At 36.6% G+C, this 27471-nt stretch overlaps 1 protein-coding gene across 1 annotated transcript; it reads right to left on the reverse strand.

Moving 5' to 3' along the window:
* Positions 1–1613: 1613 nt before the first annotated feature.
* Positions 1614–27471, reverse strand: LOC143535498 (GDSL esterase/lipase At5g45960-like). Its single transcript, XM_077029727.1, has 5 exons — positions 27163–27471; positions 26942–27072; positions 24100–24342; positions 4174–4438; positions 1614–1901 (listed from the first exon to the last, which is right to left on the reverse strand). The coding sequence occupies exons 1-5, from the start codon at positions 27428–27430 to the stop codon at positions 1675–1677; spliced, it is 1134 nt and encodes a 377-aa protein (XP_076885842.1). The 5' UTR covers positions 27431–27471; the 3' UTR covers positions 1614–1674.

Genomic DNA, 27471 nt, shown 5'->3' on the forward strand with positions numbered 1-27471 from the left:
TCCATCACTGTAATCGTAAAAGCTCTAACACACCATCAAACACCTTCTTGTCTTGACGCTCCACATCGTATGCCACCGTCAACCATCTCCTTGAAGCTATGATACCGTAACCAGGCACAACTTCAGATCCGCTACCGTATTTTCAAGATTCGGCACTGTCAATCTCCGCCATCATATTTTCAAGATCTGCTCCCGTCAAGCTCCACCACTATCAAGCTCTGTCGTTGTCAGACTACCATCGTGTTTTCAAGTTCCGTCCACCCGTTTTATTTCTTGTAATTTTATGCAGTAGTCGTTTAAAGTTCATGTAATTTTAAGTGATTTTAATGATAATCTAAGTGTTTTTCGTTTTGGTTTGTTTATAAATTAAGTTTATTGCTACTCAAACGTTGTTGTGTTTAAAATGTGGAACTCTACCTCTGGCAAAATTTCCGGTAATGTCTCCGGCAACTCATTAGCGGCGAAACGCTAAAGATTTAGCGGCGACAAACATTGCATCAGCGTCGGAGAACTAGCGCCGACTATTTAGCATCGACATGTCACCGCTATTTCTTTTAGCGGCGACTTTTGGGGTCTTTATCGAAGATTTGTCGCTGCTAAAACCAAATTTCTTGTAGTGATATACTAAAAATTAGTATCCGATTTTTTTTAAAAAAAATATTATTTATAATTAAGAAACAATTTTATAGTAAAAAAATTAGCGGGTAATAGGTCTCATCAAACTAGGGTTGTCACTATCACCTGAAACCCAACCTGACAAAACACGTACTCGAACCTGCACTAACCCGACCCGAAAAATCCGAACCCGAGAAAAGACTAACCCGAACCTAAACTGAATTAATTCAGGTTGGTTCTCAGGTTTGATTTATAAGTTTCGGGTCAACCCGAATAAAATTTAAATTTTGAAATTAAATATATTTTTAGGTATAATAGATTTAGTCTTAGCCACTAACGTAATCAGAATCTGGTCCTAATCGATTGTTGTCATTACAACTATTATTAATCGATTGTTTATTGTTAATTCATGTTTTCCGTTTATTACTAGTAGCAACCGTAATCGAACAACCAAATCACTTCCGATTGAAGATGATTATGGTTCGAGTTAGTTTTACTTTTATTTTTGGCTTGTTTTATCAAGTTATGTTGGATTATTATTTGATTATTTGCTTGCGAGCAAAGAATAATATGTTATTTTAATTTTAGCATTGTAGTTTTTTAAAATGTTTTTTTTTGTTTACTAAGATACTCGAAACCTAATTATCCCAATACAAAAACCCGAACTCGAAAAACTCGTGAGAGATTCATGTTGGGTTTCAGGTCAAGATTTAAAACTTTAAAACCCCAAAAACCCGACCCGAAAACTCAAAAACAGACCCAAAGAACACACCTACATCAAACCCAAATAGTTTTTAAACAGGGTTATAACATCTCATTTTTTTTTGAAACTTTTTCATCATCAATTTCTTAGTATATTACCAACTACCTTACAATAAATAAAATTAAAATTCAAAAAGATATATAAATATTATAAATAAATAATATAAAACAACCATGTAATATGAAAGATAGAACCTAGTGTTAATATAAAGTTGATGGATTAATACATGACACCGCAATGAATTAATTGGAAAGTTGGAAAGTTGAAATGAATTAATTGGAAAGTTGAAATGGTACCTAACCCTTTATTAAATGATGGGGCCCTTGTACGTAATCATTCAAAACCTTATCAACAACCGGACGGATGGTGGTAAATATGTAATAATATGCATGTTCGGTTGGGTGAATTGAATCCCAGAACAGATACTTGGATGCATCGTCGCATATAGCTGAATTCATGTTGCACAGTTCCGCTGCTTCAATATATCCCGATCCGCAACATCCAACACTCACCTCCTCGAAACCTATCATGCATGCATCCAACACTCACATATTCAATATATGGACTAATAATTTATTAACTGACACAAATTTCCACCTGTTTGGCCGTCTTTGATAAGAGGAATTAGTGGTTGACAGCCCAAACACCCCACTAATCCTGAATTTAATATATATAGGGTGAGGAATCTAAGAGAACTTTATTAAATTTAAAACTTTAAGAATCATTTTAGTCACATCAAAACCTCTTAAAAAAATACTTAAAAAAGTATATAATGAAAAAAAAAGGAAAATTTTTTAAAAGTAAAAAAACCAAAATTTTATATTTTTCATCCTGGTTTAATAAAAAAATCTTAATTATACAAATATGTATATTTGTATTTAATCTCGATTTACATAATGTACAATATGTACATTATCATTTATCTTAATAGTGCATATGTGTATAAAGAATAACATGCATAAAATAAAAAAAAAATAAGTATTATACATATGTATATAGTTTTGCTAAATCGTTTTTTTTGTGTGTTTTTTATTAAACTGGGATGAAAAATAAATTTTTTTGGTTTTTTTACTTTTTTTATGTTTGAGTTTTTTTTTTGTATTATAAATTTTTTATTCTTATAAAAAGAGATTTTTTTTAATCTAAAATGGTTTTCAAAGTTCTTAATTTCAAAAAGTTTCTCACATGATCCTAATATTATATATATATATATGGAAGGTTAACGTACAAATGACATTAACGTGCTAAATGTGAGAATCAAGTAGAGTAATTATGCAATTACATAATTACTCTACTTGTATATATAATTACTTTACTTGATACTCACGTTTAACACGTTAATTTCATTTGTATTTGATTCAAATCCTATATATATATAAGATCGTGTGAGAACCATTTTAGATAAAAAAAACTATTTTTAAGAAAAATAAAAAAATTATAAAACAAAAAAACGTTAAAATAAAGAAAGTAAAGAAACCAAAAAATTTTAAATTTCATCCCGGTTTCATAATAGAAAAGTTTTAAAAAATATCGATTTAGCAAAATTATACATATATGTATAATACTTATTGTCTAATTATATACATGTTATTCTATATACACATATCTTAAATATATGTAAACGAAACCTTTAAAAGATCTCTGGTTGCTTCATACATTCTCTTAAGCCATGAAATTGCATTATTTGTAAATGGAAGTTTCTCATGCATTTGACCCGAATTCATGGGTGTGTGTGTTACCAAACCAACATAACCCTTAAACGGGTTATACATCTCATTAAACTAAAAATTAATCTCACCAAATATTTGATATGAAAATGCTATAAAATAGGGATATACTAAAATTAATATTCGATTAAAAAAAGATATCATTTATAATTAAAAACAATTTTATAGTAAAAAAAATAAGCAGGTCATGGTTTCATCAAACCTAGATAGCTTTTAAACCGGTCATAACCCTTAAACAAGTTATAACATCTCATTAAATGAAAATTTAATCTCACTAAATATTTGATATGAAAATGCTATAAAATAGAAATATACTAAAAATTAATATCTTATTTTTAAAATAATAAATATTATTTATAATTAATAAACAATTTTATGGTAAAAAAAATAAGCGGGTCGTTGTCTCACTAAACTTAGATAGCTTTTAAACCGGTTATAACATTTCATTTATTTGTGAACTCCTTTCATCATCAAATTTTAAGTACATTGTTAGCTTTTTTAAAATTAATAAGATAAAAATCCAAAAATATATATAAATATTAGAAACGAAGAATGTAAAACAATCCCGTAATAGGGGGGATAAAAACTAGTTAACAATGAAAATAATGATAATGTACATATGTGTACATTATGTAAATGGAGATTAAATAAATATATACATATGTGTATAATTAGGGATTTTTTTTATCAAACCGGAATGAAAAATAAAATTTTTGGTTTTTCACTTTTTTCAAATTTTTGTTTTTTTTTTGTTTTATAAATTTTTTTAAAGGGTTTTTATGGTATAAAATAGCATAAGTTTACAAATATTTATAACAAAAATAAGTAAATATCAATATAAATAAGATAAATACATTTTTAATACTAAATTATTCTAAATTTTGCTAATTAATAATTAAAAAAAGTGATTCTTTTTTTAATCTTACAGAAATATGAATTATGTTTTATTTTGTAAGTCAAAATCGACCCAAGTTAACCGACTAGATATGATTCTGGCTGAGGTTGACTACCTTTGATCGATTCTTATTAACTAGACGTAATCCCAGGTTAATATTGTTGTAAACTTACCAAGATTTTTTGTTAATCCAGACTGCATCATGTCAATGATTGGGTTGTATATGTCCGCATAATAGAATTTAGCTTCCGAAGTTGGCATCTCTTTCAATTTGTTTTCTAGATATACATTGTAGTCTGTTGCAACAGATGACATTGACTCAACACATATCCGACCATGAGTTGCAGCATATCTGTTCATAGTGATGACTCCAGGTAAGCACCCCATCGGAGGTAAACCTACCATTGCTATCCTTCTAGCACCTTCGTTCATCAGTCCCTTCAATTGATTCCCACATACGTGTATTACCATGCATGTGAGTTGAAATTCAGTTGGTATTTTTCTAATGTTCAAAATTTTCTTTTAGTCATGCTAATAAATATAATTACTGCTTAGGGGTGTTTGGGATTTCTTATTAAAAACTCCTTATAACTTTTCAATAAGTTAGGGGATATTTATTTGAGTCAGCTTTTAAAATTGCTCTTTTGCTTGTTTGCTTTTTAGAAAAGCAAAAGCAACTTCTGAAAAGTTTTGTCAAACACATTTTGCTTTTCAACAAGCAAGTTTTAAAAGCTCACCCAAATACCCCCTTAATAAGTTAAAAAATTTTAACTTATTAGTTTTTCCATCTCATATCAAAAGCAATCCAAAACATCGTATTACTTTTCAAAAAGTTAATAAGTTATAAGCTGGTGAAAATAAGCAATTCCAAACACCCCCTTAATAAAAATATATGGTAAAAAATTACAAGATATATTGAACTTGTTTTCCTCATATACTAGCTAAAACGTTATGCATGTCTAATGAATATCACATTCATTCCGGTACCTTAGTAGAAACTTGAAGGGGAAAGAAAAAAAACACTTTCGCTATGTTGATTTACTACATGATGATTTTACTAAAGAAAATAAAAGTCATGGTATTTATTTCAACAACGATTGGGGACAATCTAACACGTGTGCCCCCTGTAGATTCAGCGTTGTGAGAGGGAAGAGATGGGGGGGGGGGGTGTTGAGGTGGGAGGTGTTATTCATGTTTGGCTTGAAAATGCTAGTGAAAGTTAAGATGTGAATATAAATGATACGAATATAATTTGGTTGTTTTTTTCAACAGGTAGTCATTACTTCATCTAAGTTCGAATTCTGGTTTGAGGATCATTTACCAAGAGGTATTAAAGAACTACACCCATACGCTGGAGGGAATACCTGGGTCGTATATTAACCTAATACGCATGTATACTAGGATGCATGCCTATATACTACTTCTAGATAAAAGCTAAATTATAAAGTGTCATAAAAATGAGAATGATGAGAAACAAGCTATTTCGTTAATCTTGAATTTGAAGGTTGAAATTAATTTGATAACGAAAAATTGATGGAACCTTAATAAAGCTAACAAGCTCACATTTTTTTGACTTTTTTATGTTATTTTTACAATAAAAAGGAAAAAGTTTCATCATATAGCAAGTGTTTTTTATCTTTAATATTATTATGACTTTGTAATTAAAAGATTAAAAAAATTACGTTTCTAGTCCGTGTTTTTATTCATTGTGATTTTCTACTAGTTATTGTTTCTTTATGCTTTCATTTTGTTTTTTTGTTGGTTATTGTGTCTTTTTATTTATGATTGTGTAGCATATATTCACAATTGTGTTTTACGTTTTAGGTCGTTGTGTAATATGTATTCACCATAGCGTTTTACGTTTTAGGTTACTGTGTAATATGTATTTGATGAATTTGTTGTTATTTATCATTATATTTACATGTTTGGATTATATAACGGTATTATTTAACTATTATAATTTTTATATTTCATCATTTTTGAAAAAAAAATACATAATGATGAGTAGGATGATACAATAATGAACAAAAGACACGATGATGTATGAGTTGAAAGACACAACAACAAACAAAAGATACAATGACGAGGAGAAAATCTGAGTAGTTGGAAAACACAAATTTTATTGCACAAGTGTACTTATAATAAAAATAAAAACGCATTTTTATGAGGATTTTGTTTTAAAAAAATATCATATGAAAAATTTAGGTATAATTTAAAAATATGAATGAATTATCATGTGTTTTAAATGTGAAGAAAGAAAATGTAAGTTATTTCATTTGTCTTTTCTTCATTTTCTTCTTTGATCCATACTTGATACATAACAACTAATAATTACTTACACTTATCACTTTTATGACCCTTTACATAATACCTAAACTCCTAATATCTTTACATGCATATACCAATTTTCGATCATCTTACAATACTATTAAAACAATATAATGCTTTACATGGCATTCAACTAGGGTGTCCACATCAATGCCACATCATTGCCAAGTCACCTATTTTCTACCCTATTATTGCTAAATCATCTCATACACCATATTTAAACCTTAAGATTTTCCAACCCTAATCATTTTAATCTTTCTCTCTCTCTCTCTCTCTCTCGGCATATTAACTCCACCAACTTCTATATTCCGGTCATGTAGATCAGGATTAATCATTTTCCGATAAGGTTATATATTATACTCTAATGACCAACAATGTTATATGATTTTCCGGCAAGGTTATATCTTTTTCCGGTAAGATTTTATATTTATTTTAATTTTTATATGATTTTGTAATAATCTCTTTAAGTTGTATATCAAAATCCAAGATTGAATTGATATTTTAAAGTTATTACGGTTTTCCGGTAAAGTTTTATTTGCTACTCTAATGTCCGATTATCTTATTATTCCTTATTTCATTTACAATTGTTTTTGTTTTCCGTTTTTGTTTGTATTTATATTAATTATTATATGATTTTCTTATAATCTCTTTAGGTTCTGTATCAAAATCGAAGATACAATGGAGACTTTCCCTATTTCGTTTTTCCGGTAACGCGATTCAAATATTCCGGTTATCAATTTGAACATCAATTTTACATAATTCAAATATTTCATAATTGGTAATTTGTTTATTATGTGATATTAATATTAATATTTAATTTTTTCATTTCAGGTTATGTTCCCAACTTGATATAGCTAATTTCGTGGGTTGAAGATTTGTTGATAAGATTTCTTATTTTTTGTTTAATAATGATGTATATTTTTGTTATTATTATTTATGTATTTATGTATTTTTCACAATTTATGTAATTTATTTAATTTTTATATAATCAATCATATATTGTTGTTGGTCAAAGTCCATTTAATATATTTTAATCAGAACCAGTGTATTAAAGAAAAAAATATTTTCATCTTATACTTATCTATTTATTATTGATAATCTCTATAATTTATAATAATTATTATAAGTTTAGTACTTTTGTTATTATTAAATTATTACTTTTGTAATTAGTTGTTACATCTTATTTATGATAGAAATAATAACATTTACAGTTTACCATTTTTATATTTCAATATTTTTGACTAAAACATTATTCAGTTATTATATTGTAAGATACATTATATTTTCTATATATAACCAATTACGTTATATTTGGAAAACCCAATAAATAAGTTATAAAAATATTATAGATAATATTTATGTATCCAATCATTACAGATCATATTAGTATGTTACAAGTGATACTGTTAATATATTTAAAATATAATGATTTTAAATTTTTTACTAAAAATAACACCTATTGACTTATAACTTTCCGGTTACATCCATTGGTAATTCATTTATTCCGATTATTGGTAATTATTCTGGTTATACACTATGACATCAATGGTATATTTGTTCACGTAATTCAAATCTACCATAATTGGCAATTCTATTATTATGTGATATCAATTGTTATCGGTTTTATTTGTAATTGTTATTGGTTTTATTTGTAATTATTTCATTTACTAACCAAAATATAATTTCTGATTATACCAATCATTTGTTCCGGTTACTAATAAATTTGTAACATCTCGTTTCCATTTCGGTTAATAAAATAATAATACTAGTGATTATTAGATGGGCTTGTGTTGGGTTAAATAAATATGGGTAATGGACTTGGGTTAATAAGAAAGGAAGAAAAGACCATGGGCCCCATGATATATAAACCTTAATTAACCCATAATCTATTCATTCCACTCATTCTATACACCATCAAAAACACACACTTAAGCTCTCTTTCATCTTTCTCTTCTCTCTAGTCAAAATAACCAAGAAAACCCGAGCATCGATCCGAGTTAGTCGCGCACAACTAATTAAAGGAATAACCATTAACGGTGAACGTAACCGAGTTCAGGTGAGTTTCTAGCCCCATTTCCTTATTATATTTTCGGGGTTGTGTGCATACTCAATGTGATTAGTTAATACACTTACCTTGAGTGTTAAGTGTATGCATGGATGATATATGTGATAGATATTATATTGTGAATATGAATGAATTCTTGTCGGTACGTGAACGATATTCGGATATTGCACGTATCGCCAAGGAAGGTAAGTGTTAGAACATATAAGTGTGTATGTATGAATGATAAAGCAGGGTATGCACGAAATTGTATGAATGTTAGTATGAAAGTATGGTAGAGTGAAGGTAGGGAACATACCCTAATAATATATGCGAATGTAGGAAACAGACCCGAATAAAATCTGCGAATGAAGGGAACATACCCTAATAATATATGTGAATGTAGGAAACAGACCCTAATAATATCTACGAATGTAGGGAACATACCCTAATAATATCTGCGAAGGTTATAGGACGAAATGTATGTATATATGTATGCATGAAAGAAAGTATGAAAGTATGAAAGTACGAAGAAAGGTAAAAAGCTAAGTATGTTATATGTATCTTCGGATACGTATATAAGTAAGTATATGGATGAATTGTATGTTACCTGTATTAAATAGAACTCACTTAGTGTAGCTAACTTTTAGTATGCACGCATGTGAATAGATTGAAGAAGTTGGCTTAAGGGAAGGACACATGGCAGGGTTGAAGGGGCTGGCATCCAAATAAGTTTTGTCATGATGTTTTAAATAAATCATTTATATTTTGTTTTAAAGACAAGTATCGAATGTTTGAAATGAATGAGGAGCGGGGCCTTACACAATTGTTATATATTGATATCAATTTCTATTTAATATATTTCCATGATTTTAATTACATAAATACAATATTAAATTTTCCATGATTTTTACTTATTTTCACATTTCCATGATTTTCATTATTCTTCAAGTTCTATTAAAAAGTTTCTTGTATTAAGTGAAGTTTCTTTGGTGTTTTACAATTTTATATTATCTATATACTATTTCCGATTAATATTAAATGTATTTTATTAATATAATCGTCTATTAGTATTAGTTTTTATTTGGTTAGTTTCTTGATATGGTAACCATTATTAAATTAAAAATGTAATGACTAACATTTTAGTTCACATAAATTATTGCAAAATAATTACCTTTAATTCACATTATGACATATGATTTTTGTTTAAAGATATTTAAGGTAATTAATTAATTTATAATTTGATTTGCATTTACTTAATTGTGGAAGTCAAATTAAATTATTAATGCTTTTCAAAAGACCCGAGTAATTATGGAAGTCAAACTAAATTATTTAAACTCAAATTTATTTTAATTATACTAATAATATTGTTACAAAGATTTATGTATTTTAAGAATGATTTCAAATATTGTGATAACTAATTATCATTTGACCAAAACGATATAATCATAATTAATGATATTATATTTTGCCAACTTCAAAATAATTTATACTTTATATATATGTAAGTCGTTTGAATTTAAGTTTTTGCAATATATGTTGACCACTAATTAATTTATTAGTTATGACGTCTTTGACCATAACACTTTCTTTGTTTTAGAAATACAATTATTTGATAAATATATATGAACATTAGCTCCATGTGATAGCAAAAAATTAATCAAACAGAAAATAGTTTAATATCAAGTTTATAACCAATAATGTCTATATAAACGTAGGAATTAAAGAATATATACCAATTACGTTGTTCTGTTAGATAAATTTATAAATGTTACTTTTATGTTTTACTCGCATATTATATTTGTGGATTATGAAAAGTGATAAGGTTTTGTTGTTCAACTCATAGTATAAGTAAATATGTATGTTTATTTAAACTTTTATAATTGTTTATAACATATATATCCATTTTGTTTATAACATATTAATTGTATTAGAGTTGTACTTTAAATTTCAAATGATGCAATTACCATTTAATTAATATTTGAATAATCTTTAATTACGCATAAATATCAAGATTAATGTATACAATTCAAAAAAGAATTAATTGATTTTAAATAAAGTAATGATTTCATGAGTTTGGAACATAATTTACTACAGATTGTCGTCACTTTAATAAAATTTTAATTAGGGAATGACTTCTATGTAATAAAATTAAAATTAATCAGTTTAATTTTGATTATCTCTATATTATTTTAATTATAATTAATTAGTGAAATTAGTATAATAAAACTTTGTTGCTTCGATTTAACCTAATACATTCAACTAAAAGGTCTTTGAATTGAAATAAAACAAAAGTTTAATTAAAAAATAATTTATAATAAAATATACATTTATTTATTTATTAATATTGAAATGAAACTCATGTTATATCAATCAATAATTAACAAAGAGATTTATTTGGCTTGGATGTAAGCCGTGTGTTTATCAATTACTACTTATTTGAAATTGAAGAATACAAAAACAGTTATACAACAATTACTGTATATTTTTTTTCCTATACATTTTTATTAATATTTTTGAATATGTTACTTTTATTTAATAGCAATAGTTGTCATTTGTAGTTTGTTTGGATTGCTTATTGGCAATGATTTGAACATTCGCAGACCAATTCCATTGAAGTTGTTGTCATCTTTTGATGAAGAGTTTTTGAAAGCAACATCTTTCTATAATATTTGCGAGATTTGCACAATAATATTGATAACTTGCTGGCTATATTTTTTAAAGTTTCTTATTGATCTCTTATACCCTATTGTATACAGATTAATAATTAGTTTATTACTTTTCCCAGCCGAAAAGAATCATGTTGCTCGGAACATGTTTGTGTTAATTGAATATGTTGTCTATTTGTTGACATGTTTTTCACCTGTATGTAACACGGGCTATATCCTAATTGTATACTATACCATATCTATGCACACATGTGACAAATGAAAGTAGTGGTATTGAAGAAACACTAACCGGACCCCGGGCAGATTACTGGTAACCTGGGGGTTAGATAGATGTTTCCCACGAGGGGTTAGACCCTTGGAAGATGGTTCTTCTGATAACCTGCAAAACAGACACCTTGAGCTCGTCACTGAGAAGGGGGGGTTCCTCCTTGTGACCACCCTCCGGCGTGAGAATCAGACTAGATTGCTCTTTAAATATAAAAGTATATTAAGAGATTGCTAGAGCAGATATCAGGTATAATATGATGATAATGTGATAAGATATGATAAGATCAGATGGTCATACCATTTGTGGTATTTATAGCCGAAGGTAGATTTCCAAGGAGGTATGGCCAGCTGCAACAGTGTTCCTGTTCCACCAACAGTAGCCTACGCACGTGCCCTGCTGGTAGTTGGTGGGTAGGCAGCGGCTGATAATGACCAGGCCTGCTGTATACCATTCCTTTTCCACCAACTGCCGGCTACGCACGTGGTATGGCAGTAGTTGGTGAGTAGGCAGCGGCTAATAGTGACATAGTACAGGAGCATGCTGCTCGCCATACTGTGTCAGTAAGCTGTCGTATCTTTAGTCAGATCTTTTTCCCATACCTCGTCTGGTACAGTACAGAAGATCTTCCTATATCGTACGGACTGGCTTATTTGGGCGGGAGTATTCCCCCTCCCGCCCTTGTGCGGGATTGTTCCCGGCTTCGCTCATTCCTTCAGGTGACACTGAGTGATTGAGAGCTAAGTGCCTTGTGCGTGTAGCCTTGCTGCGCGGGTGGCCTTCCCTGATGGCTTGTATCCGAGGCTGCGGGAACAGGCGGAGTCCTTCACCATCGGGAGGCATTTCCTGCGGGACCAGCTTGCGTACTGCGCGTAAAGGACGTCACGTCTCTGAGCATGGTTGGTCCTGCGGATCCAGTTGGTTTTCTGCGCAGACGTCCCTCTTCTAGGGAGTCTTGCGGGTCCAACTGGGCTTTGCTGGGACCTACCTCTTCAAGTCCCCCCTGTGACATCTGCCTCGATCCGACCCGACCCAGGTACCCGTTTCTCTTATCCGATCTCTTTCTTTTATGATTTAATATTTATACTTATATTTTACTTTTAATAATAATATATAATTTCCTTCCCGCCTCTTTCTCTCTCTTTCTTTCCGCCGTCCCGTCCCTCTCCTTCTCTCTTTCCGCCTTCTTTTCCCTCTTGTCGCCGTCCCGCCCTTACGCCTTGTTTCCCTCTTTTTCTTCTAACTCTTTGCTTGTCCTTTGGTTCTTCCCGCCTAAGGTTGTCTGCGCAGCTCCACGCGCCAGACCCCTTACAAGGAATCCTGCGTGAAGACCACCTGTTTCAGCGATACGCGAGACGAACTCTTCTCGCAGCGCGCTAAGAATTGTAATTCTTCTCGCAGCGCGCTAAGAACGGTAGTTCTTCCCGCGACGCGCTAAGGATTGTAGTTCTTCTCGCAGCGCGCTAAGAATCGTAGTTCATCCCTCGACGCGCGAAGAATTATAGTTCTTCCCGCGGCGCGCTAGGAATTTTAGTTCCTCCCGCGGCGCGCTAAGAAATGTGATTCTTCCCGCGGCGCGCTTAGAAATGTAGTTCTTTCCGCGACGCGTTAAGGATAGTTCTGTCTGCCTTCGCGCTCGCGCTCTCTTGACCTTCTGTGTCTGCCTTCGCGCCTTAGCCTTCTCGCGTTAAACCCTTTGAGTTTTCTTCTGTTTAAGCTAGCCGTTGCTTTTGAGTTGTCTTATCTTTTGAGCTGTTGACCTAATCTGCTTTATGTCTGAAAAGTTACTTTCGGCGCAGCATGCGCACCAACCCCATTGGTTGACAGATAAAGTGACTGACATTATCTTTGGAGAATCTGCTTTTTCCATGCTTGACCAGTACCTTTATCTGAACCGCCCATGCCTTTTTACTGTTCCCTGTCAGCTTTATCTTGCCCCCTGCAGCTGCCATATCTTTTGATATCTTTTGCTTTTGGAATCTTTTGCTTTTTGAGATCTTTTCCCCTTTTTCTAGGGATTGTGTTCCCTAGGGTTTCTCTATAAATAATAATAATATTTTCATAACACATCACACACAAACACTTAATCTCTCCTGTTCTCTTGCTCCTTGCTCTCTCTGCCGTCTTCCTCTCTGCCTCCGTCTTCCTCCCTGTTCTGCCCTGCTTTTCCGGTAATATATATTATATATAATAATTTACTTATTAATTATGCTAACTTATAATCAAGACTTGAAACAAATCATTAAAACAATAATCTTATTTATAGGTTAACTTGTGCTTGTTTAAAGTTGGTTCTTGCTTTATCTTACACCGCATCGTTTATCATGTGAGTAATCTCGTACCTAATCCCTTTTTGCTTTTAATGTTTTGGGATGTTCATGTGTTCATACAAACTTAGAGTCTTAAACTTGTTTATGAACTTTAGTCGCGCAGTATCCCATGTGTTGAGGACGTAGACTTGGCTGTTTATTTGTATGTGTGGATCATTAACCGTCTTGTCGGTCTATTCCGCAGTTTTCATGGTACCATTAGATGAACACGGGAGAACTATCGTTTATGATTTTCTCTTTTGTTTACACATGCACAGTTAGTCTTGTTTGTGAGCTCAATTGTGAGCACTGGCAGTCTTATGAATCTTAGAGTTGGTCCCGATCAGATTACACCCTTGTTGAAAACCAGACATACACATGTTGCGCGCAGATTTTATTGTTATCTATGTATTGTATTAAACTTGATTTCTCACCAACACGCAAGTGTTTGACGTTTATTTTAACACATGTTCAGGGTTGCAGTAGCTGTTTTGGAGCTTGTGGACACATAGGAAGTTTTCTTTATTTTGGACCTAGATTAAAATGTATCAAGACAAGTTATTGCTGTTTTATTATTATGATTTATAATATATTGATTTATGATGATTTATGTTATCTTACTTTTACCCTGCGCGTGCGCGAATGAATGTATTTATTAAATATTGACACCCAATAGTGTCACGAGTAATGAAACAATATGTGGCGCCCCGATGTATAATCCGCCTTTGGTCGGGGTGTTACACCCCCAGTCCAATGTTCTTCTCATGAGTGTTTAATAAATTGAGGTGAACTTTTGGACTTAAGCAGAGGGTTTTGAAAAGGGTTTTTTTAAGGTTTTCCATGGGAATTCCTCCCGCGGAAGTCCTTGTCACTTGCAGAAATGCCCGAGTTTCCTGCTTGGTCTTTGGGTATGATGCGGGTAGGCTGTAACCTCCTCGCAAGTCAGGAGCGTTGAGTCCCACTTGTGCGGATTCTCCATGAGGTTTTGGTAGTTTTGAACATAGTGATCAATTATGTTAAGACTACCAATTCCATCCTGGAGCTTCAAACAACGTAGTTCTCGACGTTCCCGCTATGTGGGGATGTTATATCCGTTTCCGCAAGCATTGCCCAGAAGATCCTTCTTGGTTTCAATTCCCAGCGGAGCGCTAGGTATGTGAAGGGTTTTGCCTTAACACTGTACCTGCGCTCGTCTTACGGTTACTTTACTTCCAAGGTATTCCTGGCGTCAATTCCCTGCGGGTGCTAGGTATGTGAAGGGTTTTGCCTTAACACTGTACCCGCACCTGTCTTATAGTTACTTGGTTGCCGAGGTACTTGGCTTCAATTCCCTGCGGGTGCTAGGTATGTGAAGGGTTTTGCCTTAACACTGTACCCGCATCCGTCTTACGGTTACTTGTTCGCCAAGGTTTTCTTGGCTTCAATTCCCTGCGGGTGCTAGGTATGTGAAGGGTTTTGCCTTAACACTGTACCCGCATCCGTCTTACGGTTACTTGTTCGCCAAGGTTTTCTTGGCTTCAATTCCCTGCGGGTGCTAGGTATGTGAAGGGTTTTGCCTTAACACTGTACCCGCAGCCGTCTTATGGTTACTTGTTTGCCAAGGTAAGGGGTATTTTCCCGCCTACTTTTTGATTTTGAATTTTGAATTTTTGAAATTTGAAAGGTTGGTGGAAAGATAGGAACAGTCCAAACCTCTGAAATGTCGTGCGTCGGTTTCTTCTGACTGTGTCAGGACGTGCAGGAAGTTATGGTGACGTGACATTATATGGTCATTCCAGACGCTTTTTCAGGCGCGTGGGCGCGATTTTTCGGGCGCGTGGCCGCGAAATTAATGGTACGCGTCCTGTCAACAGCTGTTGCCAGCCTGCTTTTTGCCACGTGTCATAGTTTCATTGCACCTTCGATTTCTCTCTCCTCCGCATTAAATTCATCGCATTAATTGCGATTAGTATATAAAGGGGAAGAGGGTCCTTTGTAATTCACATCTTCACTTCTTCTCTTTCATCTGTAAGGCGATTTCTGGTGAATACTCTTATTCAGTTGAGCATTCCTCCGAAATCGTTTCTTCTTCCTTTGCAATATCTCTTCACATGATGCTGAAGCTGTAGTCGATGATAAGAGTACTGCTGGCGAATGCCAGTGTGCTCTGCCCGGCGATCAGTACAGGTATGTTGTTAGGAAGTTCATGCTCGATCCTCTCGAGCCTGAGTTTCCTGAACCCCATCAGACCGTGTACGATGCCCCCAGTGGCAAGATCGGGGTATATGCATCATTCTTTGTCTATGGGAATCTTAGGTTCCCATTGACAAAGTTTGTTTACCGTGTCCTGGAGAGGCACGGTGTGCATTTGACCGAGTTGCACCCCATGGCGATCGCCAAGATTCGCCACTTCGAGTGGGTGTGCCGGATTTTGGGCATTGAGCCCTATGTGGACCGCCTGATGACCTTCTATACTTGGAGGTGCATCCAGGGGTGGTACACCCTGACAACCCGGATCAAGGGTTTGAAGATTTGCGCCACCGAGCGCAGTCTCCGATCGTGGAAGCGGGAGTTCTTCTACATTTCTGCCCGCGCCGTCCCCATTGCCATGAAGTTTAAAAATGGCCAAGCCATTCCGAGCCACCACGCCACCAACTACCATGAGGCGGAATGGTTTGCGAAGATATCCCGGGTCCAATCTCTGGTTTACCGGTTTGCGGAGTCCGGGATGGTGATGCTGGGGATGAGCCGGGTATGGAAGGAGGCGTCTCAGGTTCCCATCCTTCTCGAATACGGTTTGAACTCTACTCCTTATGGTATGTCTTAGTCTTTCTTGCTGATATGAGTTTGTCTTCTAACTGTTTCTTTTCTTTCAGAGGGGAACAATTTGGAGTCGCTCCTGTACCCGCGGGAAGCTGACGGTCCCGTGCGGGTGGGTATTCGTGCTCTTGACGAGAACGAGTTGCCCATCCTGGAGCAAACAGCGGATCGGTTTGTGGAGGTCTATCCGCTGGGCCACGAGATCCTGAGCCACCGGCGGCCAGGTAAGGCGTTATTCTCTCCTCCACCCCTCAGTGCTGTACCCGCTGCTGGAATACCTTACATCCTGTCTTCTTCTGAGGAATCCGCAGATGGTCCTCCGTTAGTGCGGAAGAAAAAGGCTGCCGGCGGGAAAGGGAAGGAGAAGGTGGTCTCCACAGCTGATCCGGTGCTTCTATCTGACACCGAGTCAGATAGTGAAGAGGTGGCGGGGCACCCCGGTGGTGAGAAGACCACTGCTCTGGAGGCTACGACTGTTACCTCCGGAGAACCAACGACGACGACGGTGACCGGCATCAAGAGACCGGCTCCATCGGGTTCATCCCCGCCCGTCCGTACGTTCAGGCTCAAGAAAACCCGTAAGTACAAACATTCTTCTTATCTTTGTAGATTTATCACTAAATTTATTGACACTTATCTTCTTGTGCAGGCGTGGATGTTGACGCATTCCAGGGTGGAGTGCCGAGTAGTACCTCTCCGCCGATGACGGTAGGCTTGGTCAGCCTACCTGAGGCGTCGACCCAGGCGCCTGCGCCTGCTCCCGCTGGTTCAGTTGCTCACTCTGAGCCGACTGTTCCAGCCGAGTTTACGCCACCGCCGGCCGTGAGTGCGATTTTTACGGCATCCTTCACCGAGCCGGCGGTTACGATTGCTGCGGATTCTGCGGCAGCGACTGCGGCGGCTGCCACCATGCCCCCGCCACCGGCACCGACAGCCGGCTCATCAGGTACGCATGGGAGTACTCGCCAATCCTTGCCACCTTCCCATCTGCCTGACCTTTTGGATGGGTTTCCTTTGGGTTCAGGTGATGGGTTCGGCGGCTATCGGCCTGTTATAGACCCTACAGGTGCGTAGGGTTCCTTTGGCCCTTTTTCACTTATTTTTTATCATCTTTTTCCTAACTGCTTTTTTGTTTTTTACAGTGTCGGATTCCAATGAAGTGTATGTTCCGCGATGGAACATACGCCGAGGAACAACCCTTCGTACCCCTGTGGAGTGCGTGGACTGGGCTCGCCACGCTGCTCCTCATGGTGCGTTGGGGGAAGCCATGGCTAGCTACCAGGAGGGTAGGCTAACCAATGAGCTTCGGGTTCTCCAGGCCCGGATGCAGCCGCGCGTCGAGCTGCTTTGTCGTGAAAACGACAAGTTGAAAGCAGCTCGCGCCAAGGACGTATCTCAGGCGCGGGCTCTTCGGGAGGAGAACCAACGGTTGGCCGCAGCTGCTGCGGAGAAGGAGAAGGCCTTCAAGGCCCTCGAGGTTGAAGTTCAAGCGCGACTCGAGGCCCGCTCCAAGGCTGCCCAAGCTGTTAACGAACAGCTTCGGCTGGCTAAGGAGACTGCGAGGAACGCGACTGAGAGGGCCACCAAGGCTGAAGCCGTTGCTGAGCCTTTACGCGTGGAGAACGAGGAGCTCAAGGCCAAATTAGAGGCTCTCCAACGTGCTCATGATGCCTTGGCGATGGAAGATGCCAAGAAGCTCCAAGAGATCCTGGACCAGAGGGGCGTGCTTGACCACACCGAGCGGAAGCTTAAGGGCGTTGAAGAGGCTGCTGCAAAGGAAGTGCTACTTGCCAACCTCAATAAAAGCGAAGCCGAACGCGCCCGCACCCAAGCTCAAGCCGCCCTCCAAGAAGCTCTGGTTGCCAAGGAATGGCTTCTTCGAGAAGCGTTGTCTCAGGTAAGCTTTCATGTCTTTACGCTTTCCTTCGTACATAGAAAAGGTGTTTTGACACTTGTATATTTTCTTTTGTAGGTTGTGCATCGGGTCTTCTCAGAGACATCCTACGACGATGCTATGAGCGCAGCCCTCAACGCTTCTCACGAGGATGGGGAACGGGCCGGCTTCCTGCTTGGTCTAGGGTTCGTTGAGAAAGGCTTCCCGCCTTCCAACTTCCCTTTATACAATGTTGATACTGAAGCCATATATGACCAAGCAGTAAATCAATACGCCGCCTTCCCGCATCCAGTGGTGGAGAAGGTGAACCAAGTAGCTGCTGCTGATGATGGGTTAGCTATCCTTAAAGCTTTCCTTGAACCGCCCCGTTCCTCTGATGGAGCGGGTCCAAGTGGAAGCGGCCCTGAAGCTTGATCCCGAAGACCCCTTCCCATTGCTAGGATAGTCTTGTACGGATGTATTTATTTTTCTTTTCGTAGGCGGGTAGTTACCCGACCATTGTAATAATTCATTTGTGAAATATAAATCTTTTTGCGTATAAGATTGTTATTTCTTTCTTTGGGTTCCTTGCTTTATAAACTTATTACTTGCATAGTTTAAATTAGCAATTTTCCAAGTGTTTAGAATAAGTTAACCTGTTGAACGTGGTTGATAATGGGTTAAAGTTTTGCTTCCTCTTTCGTGATTGTGCGGGTAGAACCGTCACTTGCACTTAGTAGGATGGCTAAACTTTAACCTTCATCTGACCTGCGTGTAGGTTTTCCTCATCTTTTGAGGATAAGTTAACCTTTGAACGTGGTTGATAATAGGTGTGAAGTTTTGCTTCCTCTTTCGTGATTGTGCGGGTAGAACCGTCACTTGCACTTACTAGGATGGCCAAACTTTACCCTTATCTGACCTGCGTGTAGGTTTTCCTCATCCTTTGAGGATAAGTTAACCTTTGAACGTGGTTGATAATAGGTGTGAAGTTTTGCTTCCTCTTTCGTGATTGTGCGGGTAGAACCGTCACTTGCACTTACTAGGATGGCCAAACTTTACCCTTATCTGACCTGCGTGTAGGTTTTCCTCATCCTTTGAGGATAAGTTAACCTTTGAACGTGGTTGATAATAGGTGTGAAGTTTTGCTTCCTCTTTCGTGATTGTGCGGGTAGAACCGTCACTTGCACTTAGTAGGATGGCTAAACTTTACCCTTCATCTGACCTGCGTGTAGGTTTTCCTCATCCTTTTAAGAATTTTGTTTTGAACCGTTCGACGCGCGGTTGTCAATAGGTTATTGTTCAGTTTCCTTTCATGATTCATGCGGATAGACCGGCACTTTCATTTAATGGGATAATTGAACTCTTTCCCTTCAACTGACCTGCGTGAAGGTTTGTCACGTTATTGGGTTCGTGCGGGTAGGACCGCCTTCCCACGCAACGACTTCACGTAATCGTGCGGATAGACCGGCACTTTCATTTTTGGGTGCTGAACTTTTCCCCTTCAACTGACCTGCGTGAAGGTTTTGTCCTTTTTGGGTTTATGCGGTCTTTTGCCGTCTTCCCCATGTCACGATTCTTCACGTAATTATGCGGTGAAAGCCGGCATATTAGTGTTCAGAAAAGTATAAATGTAAAATCATCAGCTTCGATGTTCTAAAGAGAATCATTTCCATTAGAAGTGGCTCTTGGCCTTTTCTTTACAAGTTGGAATTGATCTACATGCAAACTGTGTAAATGAGCTCCCTTCCATGTTGTTGGGATGGGAGTGCCATCGAGCCGATACGCACCTGGTTCGGGATCTCGTTTTTTACGCAGCATGTAGTCTCGACATTGAAGCTGGAATTTTTATTCGTGTTTTCCCCGGCTGGGGTTCTACACGCACCCGCCTGCTCCGCTTTTATTGCGCCACGAGGTGCGCGAGCGTCCCATCTCTGACAAATGCTTCGACCATGTCTTTTACGTCTGTGCATTCTTCAGTGTTGTGGCCTTTTGTCTTGTGAAAGTCACAGTATTTGCTCCGATCAGCATCGTGACGATGTCGGATTATTGGAGGCTTTGGCCATGGGAGCTCTTCAGTGGCGAATATCTCAGTGACGCTTTTGCTGAGTGGCGTCCATCTGGAGTTCCGGTGCGGCTGTGCATTATCCCTTCCGCCCAATCGATGTTGCAAGCCGGATAAGGTGTCAAAGTTTACCCTTGACTGCCAAATGCCTTGCTTCCGCTTTTTATTTAGTCGGGCGGTGAGGACGTTGTCTTCTCTCGTCTTCTGAGTGTAGAGGTTTGTGCTCTGTGGGAGATCTCTACCCAGTTGCTTCTCCGTTTCCGCATAGCGTTTTGCTGCTGTCATGATGGCATCCCATGTAGATGGCATGCCATCTTTACCCGTTAGGGTGCGGATGAGCTCTGGGTCATGCGCGCCCTGGATGAAGGCAGCGCGAACAAGATCTTCGCTGATATTGCCCAAACTTAGCTTCTTTGAGTTGAAGCGAGTGATGAAGTTTGGTAGAGATTCATCTTCTTCTCGTATGCATTTGAGGATTGTCCATTGCTCCTCGGTATACTTCCGTTGCTGGCTGAAGTGTTGGCTAAACTTCTGCTGGAAGTCTGCCCAGTCGTAGATGTGGTTGACCGGTAGACGATCAAACCAAGCTCTAGCAGCCCCAACAAGCGTCATTTGGAACATGTAACACCACGTGGGTTCCGTCCAATTGCTGACGGTTGCCCCCGCTATGAACCTGTTTAAATGATCGTCTGGATCAGATATACCGTCATATGTGCCTATGTTAGGCATTTGTTTGGCACTTTTTGGGGCGATTGCTTCCGCAATGTCCCTTGCAAATTTGGACGTTCCCGCATTTGCTACGTTTGGTCTGAACGTTTTGGAGAAGTCTCGTGGACTTCCACCTGTGCTTTTTGGTTTGAAAGCTTGTCCAAAATGCCTTTTCGGTTGAGATTCCATTTCCTTACGCTTCCCTTTTGCCCTATGGCGAGGGTTCGCGTCGGAGTCGGATTCCTCCGAGTCATCCTCCCAGTATTCGAATTCGTCGGCCTGTTGTACGGAACGCAAGCGTTCGTCCAACTCAGCCTGGAATTCCTTTTGTCGTGCCTCCGCCCATGCCTTAACTTCATCGAGAGTTTGGCGGGGGAGTCTTCGTTTCTCAAACTGGGTATCAGTGGATCCCAGTAGGCGATCATTTACTGCACTTGCCCCAGCTTGAGTAACTGGGGTAGTGTTCGTAAAATTTACTTCACTTGCCCCGGCTTGGGTAACCGGGGTAGTGTTTGTAAAAACTGTGTTACCGGTATTCACCCCAGTAGCTGGGGTTGTGGTTACCGGAATTTCTCTAACCATCTTTGTAGAAGTTTGAAAAAACTGGAGAAAAATAAAGTTCTAGCTTTATGCACGGATGGCGCCAATGAAGAAACACTAACCGGACCCCGAAAAGAATTAGTTTATTACTTTTCCCAGCCGAAAAGAATCATGTTGCTCGGAACATGTTTGTGTTAATTGAATATGTTGTCTATTTGTTGACATGTTTTTCACCTGTATGTAACACGGGCTATATCCTAATTGTATACTATACCATATCTATGCACACATGTGACAAATGAAAGTAGTGGTATATATTTAATAACACCGTGAAAGGAGACGCATTAATAACATCTCATAAAAACTTAATGGCTATTGACGTCTTAATTGATCTGACTAGCGATTGGATTATGAGGACATGTCTGCGTACTGGAGGCTTTATGGTGGATAAAGCCCCTCTCCCCCTAGCTTTATGGAGGTGTTTTGGTTATTTTTTTTTGTGGCGTTTTATAGATAATGCAGGTGGAAGACATGAGAATTAAAAAAATAATAAAATTATGAAAAGTTATTGAGACTTTATGAGTACACCATGTTTTTTTTTTAAAACCATAACTCGACGACACGTGACACATAACGTCCAGAAGTGAGACTTTTATGACTATACATGTTCTTACCGATTCAATTCAATTCAATTTCTCACCCGTATTTCAGCATCAACTTGACTAGGTAGTCAATAATTCACCATTATATTATTATTTTAACATCAACTTGACTAGGCAGTCAATAACTAATAGGCAACTTATAAAGTTTAATTATTCGTTTAGTAATTTAACCATCAAAAATCTTTGTTTGTACTTCGACATAAGTGTGATCTTTTATGTTATGTTTGATTGTAAGTATTGAAATGAAGATGGAATAGAATGGAATGAGAGAAAGAATAGAATGAACAAGAGAATGAAATAGATTATTACCATTTCTTTGTCTTGTTTGGTTAACTATGAGGATGAAATGAATAATTATTTTATGTTGTTTGGTATAAAAAAACTGTATGAATAAAATATAAATAATAAAAAATTCCTATCCCAAAATATTTTTTTTTACCGAAAAAAAAACTAAAATGGTGACGGTGGTGGTGTAGCTCCGGCAACGAAAATGATGGGTGTGGTGGTTATGCGTGGCGGCGATGGTGGTGGTGGTCAGGCAACGACAATGGTGGTGGCGGTTATGGTCAGATGGCGATGGTAGCACTGGTGGTGAGGTGGTGGTGGCGGAGGTGGTGGCGACGGTGACGGTCAGGTGGTGGTGGTGTTGGTTGTTAGGTGGTGGTGGTGTTTAGAAAGTAGGGTGAGGGAGGAATGAAATGAAAGAAAAGAATGAAAGTGAGAATGAATGGTTTTGATGAAATAGAATTCCATATGTAATGAATGATTTCATTCCATTGAGTAACCAAACATCACTTTCTTTATTCTCACGTAATGAATCATTTCATTCCTCATATTATTTCTGTATACCAGACGCTACCTTATACTTTTAACAGTTAACTATCAAAAGTCTGGTCTTTTATACTTTGATAGTCACAAATTTATTATTTATTTTTTAGCCACCTAATATTTTTATTAATAGTAAACTTACAAGGTTTAATTCTTGGTAATTGCCACAAATTTTTTTGTTTATAGTCCGGTCAATGTTTGGTTTTTATACTTTGATCATCAAAAGTTTTTTTCTCTGTACTTTTGTCAAAGATGGGTTTTTATACTTTGATCATCACAAATTTGACATCTATACTTTGGCAACCACAAATTCATTCTTCAAACTTTTACACTAAAATTTCACACTTTCACATATTTTGATACATGACTTTCAAACTTTTTCAAACTTAAGTTTTGTTGTTTGAACTTTTACCACCAGAAATTTGTCCTTCAAACTTTTGTTACCAGAGTTTTACGCATTACATCTTTGGCTCAATACTTTTAGGTTTTCAAAATTTTTCATGTGACTTTTACACTTTTACGAATTGCATAAAACTTTTAATCTTTCAACTTTATCATAAAAATTTTGAAATATTTCAAATTGGTCACAATTTTTTTTCTTTCACTTCTAGCCCTCCCACCTTTTCATTTATAACTTTGGTTACAAAATACTTTTTATTAATGGTACGATAATAAACCGATATTGACCAAGTTACATCAATATCCTTGCCGCAACATGGCGATTTTGAAGCAACTACATATATTGGGTTTGGATCCTTTCAAGTTTCTAACAAAATAAACAATGAAGGAGTTAGAGTTCCTTAGCGAATCAAGTTCAAGAAGCCTCAATGCACCATAGAAGTCTTAAATTTAAGGCAAGAGGAAACATATATTACTTTTGTCTAGGGACCATGGTTATCCGGACTCACCCCCACCCACCAACATTAATTACTTGGAAGTAAACATATACCATTTTTGTTTTTATTGACATGTTTTTAATAAATATGCATGAGTTGGAACGAGGAAAAGTGGTTACCTGGACAAACTGGTGGATGTTTTGAAGCAAAAAGTTACGATAACTTGTGACGTTTGGATAAATAACCTGAGTTACTGGCTCACCAAGGCCATAATAATTGACCACAAAATCATTTGTGCCCGCACTAATCATAAAGGTAGCCTTGTTTATTAGTTCCACTGTGCTTTCCTTCCCTATCCACATCTCTATCTTTGATTTGTACTCTTTGAAGTATTCCATTTGCTTTTCCATGCTAATCGCACTCTTATCGATCAAAACATGACAAAAGTCGTCAAAGTTTACCTCATACATCATACATGCATGTTGTTCCAGTTTATAAAAATCAGTTGAAAAGGACAATGGTGAAAGCTAGTTTCTTTCTTTCTTTTTTTTCCATCACAATCGAAGTTTTATAAAAAATTAAATGAGAAAAGAAAAACTTATTTATAAATAATAGAGTTAAAGGGTTGTTTGATAGTCTTTTACTGATTCTCATTTTATTAATTTATTTTTAATATTCAAGTATATATTTGATTTTACAAATGAAGTTTTGATACAGAGTAAAATGTTTTATATAAAGATAAAATGACAAAGACGTCCTTTATGTTTGATCTGATTTTCAGTAGAAGTCCTAGCTTTATCGAAACAAATAGCATAAGACATACTTCATGTTTGAAATCCCTTTCACATTAAGTCCTTTGGCACTAACCCAGTTAAATTTTTTCGTAAACTTTGGTCATGTGCTTTGCACATGAGGGCAGTGTGGTCATTTTACCCCCTTAAGGACTATTTATGTAATTAGATTAAAGATTGTTCTTTTAATAATAAATCTTCTTCATCACCATCCAACTAGGGCTGTCCAAACTGCTCGTCGCTCGTTCGTCTTTCGCTCGAAAAATGCTCGTTCGATTTAGGCTCGGTTTGGAAGTGAGCCGTTTGGCTCGGTTCGGTTTAAAAACAATCCAAGCACGAGCAAATCCTCGCTCGGTTTGGTTCGGTTCGTTTTGCTCGAATTATCTTTTATTTATTAGTTTTATATATAAACTTTATGTATATATATAAAAGTATTCTATTTTTTTAAAGTTTTTAAAATTTCCCTCTTTTGTGTTGAATTCAAAGTTCAATTTTAAACCATAGCCGCTCGTTTTATATATGTTATGTTGTTAACTTTGAGTTTGATACATTTTAAATGTGAAAGTTTAGATAATTTAGAGTTAAAAGTCTTAAATTAATGATATTTTGAAGTTTTAGAAATTTAAAATTGAAAACTTTGTACGAAATCAAGCAAAACCAAACCGAACCAAGCCGCTCGGTTTCAAAACCAAACCAAGTTCAAGCATAAAGACATCGCTCGTTTCTTTAAATTCAATCCGCTCGGTTCGGCTCATTTTCAAACCAAACCAAGTATGAGCATGCCTGCGTTCGGTTCGTGAATAGCCCTACATCCAACCCATCACCCACCATTCAACACCATCAACTCCGGCCACCACCAACTCCCGCCGCCACCATCATCTCTCTCTAAACCATCTAACGCCACCATTGTCGGATCTGTAAACCATCTCATGCCACCACCATTGTCGGATCTGTAAACCATCATTGCCAAAACAACAGCAGGTTGATAAACCACCAACCAAATGCCATAATTATAGCTCAGCATATGAATTCGTGAGTAGGGGATGACAATCAAAACAAATATTAGTGAAAGATCAGAATTTCCAAGACGAATACGATTGAGTGAGACTAACTTGTAACAGGCTTGACGTTTCCACCGATCGTAGCTGCCGGAATCGCGCCGTTTTCCATGCCGGGTGTGAAATCAATTGAGTTTTTGGAGTGATGCTTCGAGTAAAAAGATTGATGGACCTGGATTTTGGTGAAGGGGCTGGGTTACGACGACCAAGGGTTAGGGTTTTCTTCTGCTGATTGAGGATGGTGACCGATAATGGTGGTGGGGTGCAACGGCTGCGGTGGTGTTGTTAGTGGCGGGATTAGGGATGTAGTTTGTGAGGTTGTGGGTTGGATGAAGATGATGATATGCAGAGAAAGAGAGAGAAAGAAGAGAGAGGGAGAGATGAAAGAGAGAGATATATTTATAGTTCTTTTAGTTTTATTTATTAGTAGGAGTAAAATAACTAAAATACCCTCATGTACTTTGTATATGATAAGATTTAATGAAAAAATATAACTGTGTTAACGTGAAATGGATTTTAAACATGAATTATGTCTTTCGCTATTTGTTTCTATAAAGGACATCTACTGAAAATTAAATTAAACATAAATGATGTCTTTTGACGTTTTGTCTTATATAAATATAAATATAGTTATGAACTTGTAAATTCGGTTGAAATTTCTTTTTCCTTGGCTCTTGCACTGATTTTTAGTACAAACCTTTTTTTTAACATCTATAGTACAAACTTTTACAAGCGCATTCAGTATTTTTTTTTCTTTAAACATTTAATTAATTTCTTTTAACAAAACTAATATTGATTCCAATGAATTGATATAGTTAATGCAATAAATCGCTGCACCAATGTCAGAAGCCAGCTAACTTATGACTCGTCCATGTTGAATATTAAGACTCCATACTAGTATTTGGTAACAAATAAATGAATATATGCAAATAATTTTATATGAAATAATTATTTACAATGAAATAATTTTTATATGCAAATGTAACTAAACCAATAAATTTCGAAACTTCTTAAAATCAAAACAGTGAAATAAAACTATTAAGCCGTGTAAATAGTGTGGAGGCCTTGATTTGAAAAATATAAACCAAAAATAGTCAATCTGAATGCTTTTAGAAACATGGACAGAAAACATATAGATACTTAAACAAAACAAGAGAGAGAGAGAGAGAGACCGAGAGCATGGCGGTCAATGGATCAAATCCGGAACCAGCAGAAGCAAAGGTAACTCCAGTCATTAGGTCCTGTATTGTAAGAGTTGGATCCAAATAAGCTGGGACAGTGTCTTTAACACCAGTGTATGAAGCTACAAAAAAAAATAAAAAAAAAAAAGAACATGTGTAATTTGTCAAATGATATTAAATAACCTTAGTTATCAGATAACCTTAATTTTTACCAATGAAATCAGACACGAGGCGGCCGTTAGTGAACCTTCCAGTGGGAATGTGGTTGATGAAATCTCTCCCATAAGGTGGGAAGTTGCTTTTCATGGGAGTTTGTATGAAGTTATTATTTCCAGCATCCACCGTCGAGTCCCCGAACACGAAAACTGCTGAAGGCTTCGTCCGAGCTTGAGACTTAGTGCAAGTCAATAAGACGTACAAGAGATAGATAATATGGTAAAGAGCAAGCGAATAATCCATTTTTGTTGAAAGCCAAACCATAAATCATTGGTTTTTATACTGTAGTACAGATGTCTAGGATG

The sequence above is a fragment of the Bidens hawaiensis genome, unplaced genomic scaffold (assembly GCF_021521415.1).
Source record: "Bidens hawaiensis isolate Kalapana, Puna unplaced genomic scaffold, B.hawaiensis_p1.1 tig00010538_1, whole genome shotgun sequence".
In the NCBI taxonomy this organism is placed as follows: Eukaryota; Viridiplantae; Streptophyta; class Magnoliopsida; order Asterales; family Asteraceae; genus Bidens; species Bidens hawaiensis.

Bases quoted from the DNA above. Each gene is read 5' to 3' on its own strand.
- LOC143535498 (XM_077029727.1), bottom strand. From the start codon at position 27,430: ATGGTTTGGCTTTCAACAAAAATGGATTATTCGCTTGCTCTTTACCAT. The intron at 24,343-26,941 runs GTCTCTCTCTCT...TTGATCGATAAG, and splicing joins CATTGACCGCCATGCTCTCG to AGTGCGATTAGCATGGAAAA. The intron at 4,439-24,099 runs GTAACCACTTTT...AATCAATTGAAG, and splicing joins ACATCCACCAGTTTGTCCAG to GGACTGATGAACGAAGGTGC.